Genomic DNA, 12,305 nt, shown 5'->3' with positions numbered 1-12,305 from the left:
CAAAGTACGGATACCAGTTTCACCATCTTCACTTCTTCCAAGACAGATTTGTTTGTTCTGCTGCCAGTCCATGGTATAGTCAATATTCTTCTCCAAAACCATGATCCGAACGCATTGACTCCTCTAATCATCTTCCTTATTTATAACTGCCTCAAGACTTCTTCACTTCCAGCAAGCAAGGTTGTCATATGAATATGAATCAGGAAGACTAAAGAATTGATGCATTTGAAAAATGGTGTTAACAAAAATCAGGGAGAAAGATGTGGCAGTCTACTTCTGTAAAACTTTACTGCCTTCAAAACCCTCTTGGGCAGTTCTACCCTCTCCTATATATAGGATCACTATGAGTTCACTCAACAGCAGTGGGTTTTTTGTGAGTTGGTGAAGAATATTGAATATATCGTGGGCTGCCAGAGAATGAACAAATTTGTCTTAGAAGAGGTAAAGGATTGGCTCACACACTTTGGACATGTTATCAGGAGGGGCCAGTTTCTGGAGAAGGAGATCATGCTGGGTAGAGCGTCAGCGAACAAAAGCAAGACTCTCAATGAGCCAGACAGTCACAGTGCTTCCATGCTGGAGGGATGGTGCAGAATCAGGCAGTGCTTCATTCATTTGTATACAGGGTCCCTACGAGTCAAAGATGACTCGACAGCACCTATCAACAATCTCTAGCAGTTGAATTGTCAACTTCTTTTACTGCCAATCTGGTGATTAAGGCTGGAGGAGAGAGATGGCTCTCTAGCTCCTTGCTGGAGGCAGGAAGCACCAGGGAAAGCAACACAATGGGAGATTATCTTTAATCCATGCTCCTTGATCATGGGTCAGCTTTATTCCAGGGATCTTTTGGCTGTGCTGTGGTTTCACTCCCTCATGAAATATGGAAATTACCTAGTATTTTCTGATATTCTTGCTGTTAGCTGCTGTCAAGTGGGTCTTCTAACCCCATGCACAATGGAATAAATAGTTGCCTGGTTTGATGCTATATTAATGACCAACTAGGCAGATTCGCTATGGGTCGGAACCGACTCGATGGCACATAACAAAAACAACAAGGCAGATTTGACATTGTGATCCATAGGATTTCAGTAGATTGCCAAGCTTTTCTTTCTAGTCTGCCTTAGTCTGGAAGCGTCACTGAAATCTGTTCAGAATCATAGTAACATGCAAGCCTCCTTGAACAGATAGGTGTTGGCTGTGCAGGTGGCCTAGGCCAGACCTCCAGCATGGAAGGTGAGGACTATACCACTGTCTGCCAACCCTGGGAAGGGGACACTTGGTGCACCCAGCAAGTACTCTATCAGTAAGCTTCTAAGTCTCACCATTTTCAGGACATAACCCCAGCAACAGGTTCTTTTTCTTTACTTGCTCCTCATTTCCTATCTAAGTTACCTCCTTGTTACTTAGGACCCTAGGCATTGCCCCCACCTCCACCAGGTCACAAATCCCTCCTACACTGTCAGTGGGTCTCTTAATATTTTATAGGGACACAGGCCCTATGGATGGTGGTCTCTGGTCAACCTCTGCAGATACTAATAATCCTAGAAGAAATGCTCTCAAAGGATTAGCATATGGACCAAGAAACATTATCCCTGATTGGAGCAGCTAGCCTACCAGGCAGCTGACAGAAGACCATGTTTCACAGGCAAAGGCATATAGCATCCTGGGATGGAAAGACACTCTGGACTGCGGTTCTTCACGCAACAGGTATCAAGTGGCCACAAGCACTGTGTTAAGACTTTATGGGCAAGTACTCTTTGCTCTTAATGAGGAAACTTAGCAAGGTGGGTATAAAAGTAACCAGAGTTGTAGGACTTTGGTGGCAAATTATGGTCAGCTGTGAGTTGTTACTATTTGCAGCAGCTGGGTGTAGTCTCAGTCACAAATAGCGATTCTTCAAAATAACCCAAAAATAAAGATCCTATGACCCTTTACTTTTTTTTTTTGAGACAGTAAGTTGAATTAATTGATTAGTGGGCACAGATCAGGTAGAGCAGTGTTACCATGGCTTTCATGCATGCAGGGCCCTCCACTTGTCCATGTGGCCACAACTGGGGATATATTTGACTCCATAGCCATCCAGAAGACGCTTCTCTGCTACCAGGTCCTCAAATTCATTAGTCTTGAACTTGAAGCCCCATTTCTAGGACATGTGGAACTTCTGGCACCCAGAGAGCCTGAACTTGGTCCCCTGCATAGGGCCTTAATCCTATGTTCCTTGTTCTAACTTGGTGCAGATGGACATGTCTTGGCCAATGTGGACCCTAGCCACAGTATCCTGGGGCTTTCCAAAGGCTCCTCACATCCCCATCTGGAGTCTGTCAGCCAGCACAGGCTATCTTGCTGATGTGGATGACTTGGAAGGGATGCAGCCGCATTCACATGTAAGAGCCATCTTTGCCACAACTTTTCACCATATACTTGTTGGCACAAATAAGAGCAGCCTGTAAGTATTCTGAGAAGAGCTACTTGTATTTATCTGACACCATGTGGCCACAGAGCAGCAACTCATCCACTTTTGTCTTTTTCAACCCAGGTCAAAGATACAAAATCTTAGCATGAGGGACACCTACACCTCGGCAGATGTGGGCCCTGGGGTACGGCTTGTTCTTAGAATACCAGTAGCCCATTGTGACACCAGGATCTTTGTGGCATGCCAGAGGAAAATAGCGGCCCTTTCCATTTTTAAACACACACATCTGTTGACTAGTTTGCAACTTCTGTGCCATAATCACAGAGCCACATCTTTTCCTGCATATCCATAGGACCTAGCCTAATTCCTGGCATAAAATCAGTATAGTTCTGAACACAGGCCAGGTGCAGCACATCCAAAGGAGACCCACTAGAATGTCAAGAGTCCTCAAATCTCCATCATCTAGACAGGTGAAGCACCTTGGGGAACTTAGCCTTGGAAACTATTAAAGGTAGACGTAATAATCTCAAATAAGAAAATTCTTAGTTTTGGCACATGGTTTAGCCAGCACTTTTTAAAAAGGGACGACTTTTAGGTAAAATAAATACCTCTTAATTGCCTATACCCCACACTCCTACCCATCTTCTTACTTGTCCAAATTTTAAAGGTGGTTGGCTTTCTCACCTGGTAAGGGGAATGAATTTTCAAGCTTTGACTAAATTTGAATCTCTATTTGAGATTATATACATGGGCACTTCAAAAAGCTTGTGGACAAGTTCCATTAGCTTTTAATTCCAGTTTCCCACAACTTTTTAAAGGCCCCTTGTACCTCATCACTAATTATTACCTCAGAATTTCCCCAAGAAAATTAAGATAAGTGTGGCAGAGTTCCATTATAACTGAAGTTCAGAGCTCTTTTATATAGCACTGACCAACACCAAACCAAACCCATTAGCCATCGAATCAATTCCAACTCATAGTCCAACAGTTGCTGCTCCTTAGGGTTTCTGAAATAATTATGGTTCACACACAAAGGTTCCAGGGAGTCCAGTTTTAGCTTAATAAAAAAGATTTCCAAATAATCCCAACTGGAATGAGATTTAAACACAATGTTCAAATAGAACAGCAAGGATCATCTAGTAGGAATTCCTGCTCCTGTTAGTTAAATTGGTTGTAATCCAACTCCTGTGTTCTCTTCGTCTTAGGAATCTGTGAGTGTATGCATAGATGGAAAAGTATCTGAGGGGCTTCCAAAAGTTTGTAGACAAATGCAATTAAAAAATAACAGATAAAGCTAATGTTCTCCCATGTAAACTATCACATAATTCACAATAAAACACTTAAAAAAAAAAAAAAAAAGATAAGGAAAATTTCCATAAACTTTTTGAAGACTCCTCATACTCAACCTGTACAGTAAAAAAAAGATTAATATACAAATAGATGTACAACTTAGAAAAAAACACAAACATATATATATGTCAATGTGCTTAGAACATTTCTGGAAGGATATACAAGAAACAAAGTTGGACGACATTGGAGAATGGAACCAGAAGAGCAAGTGTTCACTTTATAATCTTTTATTTCTGTTTTTTTTTTTTTTTTTTTTAACCAGCAGCATCATTACCTTTATAAAAAGGATCAGATAATTTGGTTTGGCCAAAACCTCCAGTCTCAATACCCAAGCTTTATAGATCTCCTCATACTTTTACTGTCAAGTCCCAAGTGTTTAAGAGGCCTGGATTCCCATCACCAAATGTGCCTAACCTTGGCGGCTACTACCTCAGACCACCCTTTCTTTGTCCCTCCATTTATTTTCTCCATGTACACTCACTCCCTCTCTTGGTGAGCTTATCCAGTTTCCTGACTTTTAAGTACTATCCAAACACTGACTCTCAAGTATGTATCTCCGGTCCAGACTCCTTCCTGAAGTCCAGTGTGTACATCAAGATCTGCCTACACTATGGTTCCACTTGGGTGTCAAATGTTGTTGTTGTTAAGTATTGTGGATAGACATTTAAAATTTAATTGCATCCAAAATTTAACAATCTTTCCCACAAAACCTTCTAAATCTTAGTTGCAGGCACTACCAGTCTTCTAGCTGTTCACATCCAAAATCTCAGAGTCCAAGAATGAGTGAGAGGCAGAACCTGACGAGCAGTGCTAGTTATGTAAAAATAATGGGAGCCTTGTGTACTGGTATCAAAGGTATCACAGAGTTTTGAAGAGGTTTTCTGAAATACGTTGAAAGTTAACTCATCTTAAGTCTGAGACTTGGAGTTTGACATTTGAATTTCTTTTGAATATGCCACTTTTTTTTGCAAGCTAGGAAATGTAATCAAATGGAGTTTGATTGTTCTTTGGTGATCTAGGCTGTCTTCTGATCTCCAGCTAATTAGCAAATGATAAGGTATATAACTCCAGATAATAACTACTTATTTTTCATCAGGAAACTGCCTAAGATCCAGTCCTGGAAGGCATGACATAAAAGAATGGCTCAAATTACATGCTAGCCAGCCTTTCAGTGAGCCAGGTCAGAAATGGTGAACAAAGAAAATATTTACGATGCGACTTCAAAACATTAGTAGTAAATGGAATTTAAAAATCATGAAATTGTCCAAGAACTTTTTGAAGCTTTCTCTGAAAATCTGTTTGGAGGTTTTAAAAATTCCTGGTGCTATAAATAAGCAAGTAAAAAATGTCTTCTACATGTGGTCATACTGACATTTGATTTTTACCAATCTAGTATCTCACTAGATTTTCTTGTGTAACATCCACTAGAACATAAAGTTACAGATAAGTGTAGTGGTTAAGATTCTTTAACTTCAAAATAACTTTTAAAAAAAAAGACATACTGCATTTTTCCATTTGCCACAAGAACAAAAGAACAAAGATAATTATTTAAAAGAATGTTCAACTCTAAAAAGGACGGTGGCTACAACACGTTCTACTACAGAATAGCTTCCTGTTTCTTCATACAATGAACGTCACTATTCTTCCATGATACAGACTCATGTGGAAACACTTGCCAAAGGTTTGTCAGGTCCAGGAGATGAAAAATAAAGCATGTCCTAATTAGTTACCTGCAAGTTCAGTCAACATCTTTGGGATAAACCTATATAATCTGGCCATAGCTTTGTTTCACATCTGCAAACTACAGAATACCTTAGCCCTTAGCTAGTTTCTGCACAATGTCTTAAATTGGATTCATTCTCATCTATGACTCTTTTCTGGCACAAAGTGGGTGCTAATCATCAAAGTCTGGAATGTCATCATAGGAGTATCCCCGGTAGCCTTTAGATGCATAGTAGGCGATTCGAAGGTGGTAGAATCCTGGCAGGAACACCAGGATGCCAATGATCAGAACAGGAACGGCCCGGTCTGCCCCCTGGTGGCAAAAGGAGGCAAACACATTAGTTTCGTTAAAAAAAAGTAGCCAGTGGAGTCTACTGACTCCTGGTGGTGACACTTTGTGTGTCAGAATAGAACTGCTCCACAGTTTTCATGAGTGATTTTTTTGGAATCGTATCACCAGGTATTTCTTCCAATATACCGCTTGTTGTTGTTATGTGCCATGGAGTCGGTTCCTACTCATAGTGACCCTGTACAGGGTTTCCAAGTCTGTAAATCTTTACAGGAGCAGAAAGCCTCATCTTTCTCCCCTGGAACAGCTGGTAGTTTCGAACTACTGACCTTGTGGTTCACAGCCCGATTCGTGTACCTCTGGGTGGGGTTAAATATCCGGCCTTTTGGCTATTAACCATTTGCATCATCCAGGGATGCAGGCACATTTTAAAATTTAAAACAAAGCCATGGATCCTATTGGTTGATCAGTACCTTATGCTTTCCAGAGAATTTTCTTTAGGCTGCTAAGGGAAAAGGGTTACAACTTTCCCCCTCCTGATTATTGCAGAAGTACAGCAAAGTGCTAACAATTATTTTAAAAAATCATATATTCTAGATGGTTATTTTAGTTTAATTTCTCTGCTCCTTTCTCTCCAACTGTTATAGTTGTGAACACACCAAACTCTGCCTCTCTGATTAAAACAAGCAACTGCCAGTATGATTAATAAAAGCTCTTCACATATTTAAACCAGGGATCCAAGCTGGTTTGCACTGGTTTAGTCATGACCTATGTAGTGAAATCAAAGCAGACTCAAATTTGAAAACTGTGGGTATAACAAAATGATAACTGGAACAGGACAATTTATGCATCGAAGCCTTGGGAGACTCAGAAGAGGTGTAGTGAGTCCTTTCAGAAGCCTGATGAGGCCTGGGAAGTCTACTACTTTGTCTTGTGTTCCAGTTCTTGGTTCTGCTGTTGCTGGTCCTCAGCCACTGCTCAACAAACACGGTTATTTGGATTATTGCCAGGACTCTGGAGAATGACACACATTCAAAGTGAAAGGGTTGGCCCAAGATCTTTGAACCAGCTGATCAAGATAATTTGGTTGCTATGCAACGTGCACACAGCCTGTGGTATAGTGAATTATTTAACATCTCTTCATAGTTTGTAACTCCCAACAAAAGTTTCTACTCTACTGGGTCTGGGTCAGAGAAGGAGAGAAATGATACTGCTAGGATGACATGATTCAGCTGTGTATGTTGGCAGAGTTAATTGTAAACACCTGAACCTCTAGCATGTGTGCAAAATGAACCATCTAAGCAGCAGGAAGAGGATTCTCCCTACCATTAAAGAATAGCCAGGAACAGAGGGTGTCCTCTGGACTCCAGTGCATTGAGGAGTGGCTGAGGACCAGGAGCAGCAGAACCAAGAACCAGAGCACAAGACAGAGCACTCCATTTTCCTCACCGATTTCCCTATCCGTTCCTGCCTTTTCTAGTTTTGGGAAAACTTGTCCACTCTTGAGTATTATTTATATGCCTGGCTATTGTTTAAAGAAGGCTTGGTAGCATAGTAGACTATGAGCTGGGCTCCAGGAGAGCAGACCTACTACTGAGTCTCTATGAATCGAAATCAGCTTGATGGCAGTGGGTTTGGGGTCTATTATTTAGCTGAAAGGTGGCTTTTGTTAGTGCCTACAGTTCAAGTTACAAGTTGTCTTGCACAATAGACTCATGGGTTTGTTTTACACACCAATAGCCTGCATTTTCACATTTAAATTTGAGTTTGGGTCAACATTTATTGTCCATTCTAACTGAGACCTTCTATTGTGGTTTTGGTCACAGTGGTTGATAGTGATAGCCAGGCATCATCTAGCTGGTTCCTTGTGGGTTATTAGTCCTTTGGGCTAGTTATTTCATGTTTTTGGTTTTCTTCACTCTCTTTACTCCAGGAAAACATCAATCATTGCTTATGAGATGGCTGCTTACAAGCTTTTAAGACCCCATAGGCTACTCACTAGACTGGGAAGTAACACAGTATCTTTATTTTTTTTTGAAGGCAGATTTATAAATTTATTTGATCATAAACTGTTAAGTTTTCACCCACACCGACTGTAGGTTTTTGAAAGTGGTGACAGGCACAAAGGTCACCAGTGTATAGAGTTTGTTTGGTGAATCTTCATCCTCATTACATTTTCTGGACAACCGCACCTGGATACGGTATGGGACGTTCCTGATTCCTTTGGCCGACAGCTTTGTTGAGCCTGGTGTCAATGCACACGTCTAGTATTCCTATCTCCTTCATGGCAAATTTCCGAATCTCCTTGAGTGCTCAAGGGGCATGCTTCATGAAGTCTACTCCATGGATGGGCTTGTGAATGTTGATGGTGCACTCTCTGGTCACCACTTCGTTGATAGCAGAATGACCCTTCTTCCCGCCAGAGTGATAGAATCAGGTTGGAAAGGAAGAGTGCAAAGGATTGTGGGTGCACATTATCTTTATGAACTGTGTTTTGTCAACTGACTCTTCCTGAGTCTATGGTCCTTAAACTTCAATTTCAGTGATTCAGTCCTAGTATCTAAGTAGTTTCTATAACTGCCTCTTATATGCTCTCTTTGCAAATGCATCAGGCTGCAAAGTTGTATTGTAAAGGTATACTTGTAGCATTTACAAATGTGCATGTAAAAAACACCCACAACCCGAGTCCTGGTGTGGTGCTATAGGTTAAGCACTGGACTGCTAACCACAAGACTGGTGGTTCAAAGCCCCCAGCCACTTGTTGGAAACCATTGAGTTGGTTCTGACTCATAGAGATCCTGTATAAGGCTTCTGAAAACTTCATGGGAGCATAAAGCTTCATCTTTCTCCCACAGAGTGACTGGTGGGCTCGAACCACTGACCCTGTAGTTAGTAGTCTACTGCTTATTCTGTAGAGCCACAGCATTTCCTGTGTTAAGTGCTATTGAGTCAGTTCTGACTCATAGCAACCTTATATAGTTTTGGAGAAGTGGCTGGTGGGTTTGAACTGCCGACCTGCAGTCTACTTACTGTACAGCACACCAGGACTCAGTTGTCCTTTATTCTTGCATACCTTTGTGTCTTCGATTTGCCTTGGTCATGTTGTATATTGTCCTCCCCCCTTCACTTTAACACTGTGTACTCCCTAATTTGAGTCCTGGTGTGTTGCTGTGGGCAAATGCAAAGTTGTTTGAACTGTAAGGTAGATGGATCAAGCTCACTAGCTGCTCCTTGGAAACCCTACACAGGGTTGCTATGGGTTGGAATTGACTTGATGGCAGTCAGTTGTTGTTGTTGTTAAGTACCGTCGAGTCAGTTTCGACCCATAGCGACCCTGTACAGGGTTTCCGAGGGTGTAAATCTTTATGGTAGTAGAAAGCCTGATCTTTCTCCTGTGGAGCAGCTGGTAGTTTCAAACTGTTGACCTTAAGGTTCGCAGCCCAATTCGTAACCACTAATTAGTGATTTTCTCTCCTTCCTCCTATCCTGGTAATAAAGAGTATTTCTTCCTGTGTGCAAATTTTTATATCAGTTGTCTCATATATTTGTCCTTGAGTGACTGATTTATTTCACTAAGGATAATTTCCTCCAGATTTAGCCATGTTGTCAGTAGTTTTGTGGAGTCATTATTATCATGCATAGTATTCCATTGTATACACAGTTTCAGAGTTCATGAACAAATCTGTTGATGCATATTTGTTTCCATTTTTTAACTATTGTGAATACAGGTGTGTTCAACTCTTATTTTTCTAGGTTATATACCAAGGAATGGGACTATTGGATCATATGGCACTTCTATTTCTAGACTGTTTTCCATATGGGTTTTATCATTTTACAGTCCCACCAGCAGTGTATGTAAGAGCTCCAATCTCCCCACAGCCTTTTGTTTTTCTGATCACCACCATTATTGTTGGTGTAAGATGGTATCTTACTGTAGTTTGATGTCTCTGCTGGCTAATAAATGCAGACACCCTATGCGTGTTTGCTGGCTGCTTGAATGTTGTCTATAGTGAAGAGTTTGTTCATGTCTTTAGCCCATGTTTTAATTGTATTGCTTCATCTTTTTGTTGAGGTGTTGACGTTTTCTATAAATTTTAGAGATTTAGTTCATTAGATATGTCATTATCAAAAATGTTTTCCCAGTCTATAGGATCTCTATTTTCTTGGTGAAGTCTTTGGGTTTTATCTGAAATGCTTTCTCCTTGTGGATTTGACAGTACAATATATGTCTGTATACAAACCTGTTTTATTCCCCAGTATCATGAAAATGAAGTTGACTTGGTCACGCTGATGTCACTATTGGAACAAATGCTAAACGTTCTTTTAATCCTTTTTCTTCATCCCTCTTAAACAGACCTGTGGGATAGTTACAATGAATAGGAATTCACTTTATGACAACTTAAAAAAAAAAGTTTTTGTTGTAAGATGCCATCAAGTTGGTTCTGACTAATTTGGGTCCATTGTTGATGTCTTTTTCAATCTACCTTGTTGGAGGTCTTTTTCACTTTGACCTTCCACTTTACCAAGCATGATTTCCTTCTCTAAAGACTGGTCCTTCCAACATGTCCACAGTACTAAAGACAAATCTCACCATCCTCACTTCCAAGGAGCATTCTGGCTGTATTTCTTCCATGACAGATTTGTTGGTTCTTCTGGAGGCCCATGGTACTTCCAATATTATTCATCATCACAATTCAAATGCATCAATTCTTCTATGGTCTTCCTTAGTCACTGTCCAACTTTCACATGTATATGAGGTGACTGAAAATACCATGCATGGTTTGGGTCAGCTGCACATTAGTCCTCAAACTGACATTTTTGCTCTTAAACACTTTTAAAAGGTCTTTTGCATATTTTTTTCCAATGCAGTATGTTTCCTTTTTAAAAAATCTCTAGTATTCTTGTTCGTATGTATTTTTAACTTTGTGAATTGAGGGAGGTTTACAGAGCAGATCATCAGTTTTATATTCAACAAATCATAAACTTCATTTTGTTTAATGATTACAATTTCCTCAATGTAGTATCATTTATGCCACTTTCTTCTGGCGATTGTTTCCATTCCGCCTCCTTTCCCAATAGTTCTGAACTTTTTCCTCAGGAAAATTCTGACCTTTTGATATCAAACGTTGACCACTCTATGGTGTGCACACCTCACTACAGTGTTGTTGTACCCAAATCTACTGTTTGCGGAAAACTGAGCCACCATGGTAAGTTTAGTTCCAGACCTGAAGAGTGACCAAGAGTTAGTCTCAGCGGGCTCCTCTAATCTTATTCTGACCAGTAAGCCTGGCCATTTAAAAAATTGTTTTGTGCCACATTTTCTCCTACTCTACTGAACCTACTGTGACCGCTTTCACAACAGCTGGTAATGGCAGCTGGGCAACATACAATTCTTCTGGTCTCAGAACTGTGGAGACTAATTAATGTTCACATGCTCCACAGTGAGATCTTTTGATAAGCAAAAGTATTTAATTTTTAGGAGGTCCCAATTATCTAGCTTGTAACTTGTGTATTTTTAGTTATGTTTAGTAATCTGTCATAAATTAGAGCCCCTAGATTTGTCCATTTCTTTCATGAGCTATAATGTATTTAGTTTTCGTGTTTGGTTTGTCCAGTTTTGTTAGCATCATTTGGTAAAGAGACTATCTCTTACCCATTTAATGAACTTTGACCCTGTGTTAAAGATCAATTGTCCATAGTGGTTCTTACTTCTGGGTTCTCCTTTCTGTTCCACTGACCTACGTGTCTGTCACTGATCCTGTACCAAGATGTGTTGACTACCAAGCCTGTAATCACAGGTATGTGATTGGGAAATGTGGGTCTCCTACTATGTTCTTCAATAATGTTTATCTGGGGCCTCTTTCCTTTCCATAATAAAGATGATTAGTTTTTCCATCTCATTTAAGAATGCTGTTGGAACTGGGGTCAGGATTGCATTTTATCTTTAGTCTGCTTTAGGTAGTACTGATATTTCCATAATATTTAGTCTTCCTAGGTGTGGTGCTGTACTGTAAAGTAGGTTTAAACTGCAATGTCAGTGGTTCAAGCTCACCAACCACTCCTAGGAAGCCCTATACAGGGTAGCTATGGGTCTGAATCGACTCAACAGCACTAACAGCAAGAATGCATGAGCATGGTATGATTTTCATTTAAGTAGGTTTCTCTTGGGTTTCTTGGAGTAGCGCCTTGTAGTTTTCTTTAGCTAACTCCTTGTCCCTAGGTAGTCAACCTGTAATTTTTGCTGTTCTGGTTATTATTCCAATACATCCACATTTTAAAAATTCAAGTCCATTCCCAGTAAGAACTGGTTCAAAGTCAGTTACTGATTTAAACTGTAATGAATGTCTTTAACTACCTTGTTCTCCATTGCTGGGCACTTTGGTTGTTTTCTACTTTTTTCTTAGTGTGGATTCTAATATGCACAATTCATGTCAGGCGCAGAAATAATGTTCAGGCTATTTATCAACAGGGCTTGAAATATTCTGAGGGTTCTATGAGGGCTGACATTTTGCATTTTGTTCACCCCTACAT

The 12,305-nt window shown here is 40.3% G+C and overlaps 1 protein-coding gene and 1 pseudogene across 1 annotated transcript in view; both read right to left on the bottom strand.

Moving 5' to 3' along the window:
• Window positions 1-2,011: 2,011 nt before the first annotated feature.
• Window positions 2,012-2,630, bottom strand: LOC102828067 (annotated as a pseudogene).
• A 3,027-nt stretch (window positions 2,631-5,657) lies between these two features.
• The window catches only part of TMEM230 (transmembrane protein 230), a 15,741-nt gene continuing 9,093 nt past the window's right edge, over window positions 5,658-12,305 (bottom strand). The window contains exon 3 of the mRNA XM_006870410.1: window positions 5,658-5,798. Within this exon, the coding sequence (XP_006870472.1) occupies window positions 5,658-5,798 (141 nt within the window). The remainder of the gene's footprint in view (window positions 5,799-12,305) is intronic.

This window comes from Chrysochloris asiatica, unplaced genomic scaffold (genome assembly GCF_000296735.1).
Source record: "Chrysochloris asiatica unplaced genomic scaffold, ChrAsi1.0 scaffold00141, whole genome shotgun sequence".
Classification (NCBI taxonomy): domain Eukaryota; kingdom Metazoa; phylum Chordata; class Mammalia; order Afrosoricida; family Chrysochloridae; genus Chrysochloris; species Chrysochloris asiatica.
The sequence above is the reverse complement of the archived record's forward strand: the minus strand, read 5'-3'. Positions and strand labels throughout refer to the sequence as shown.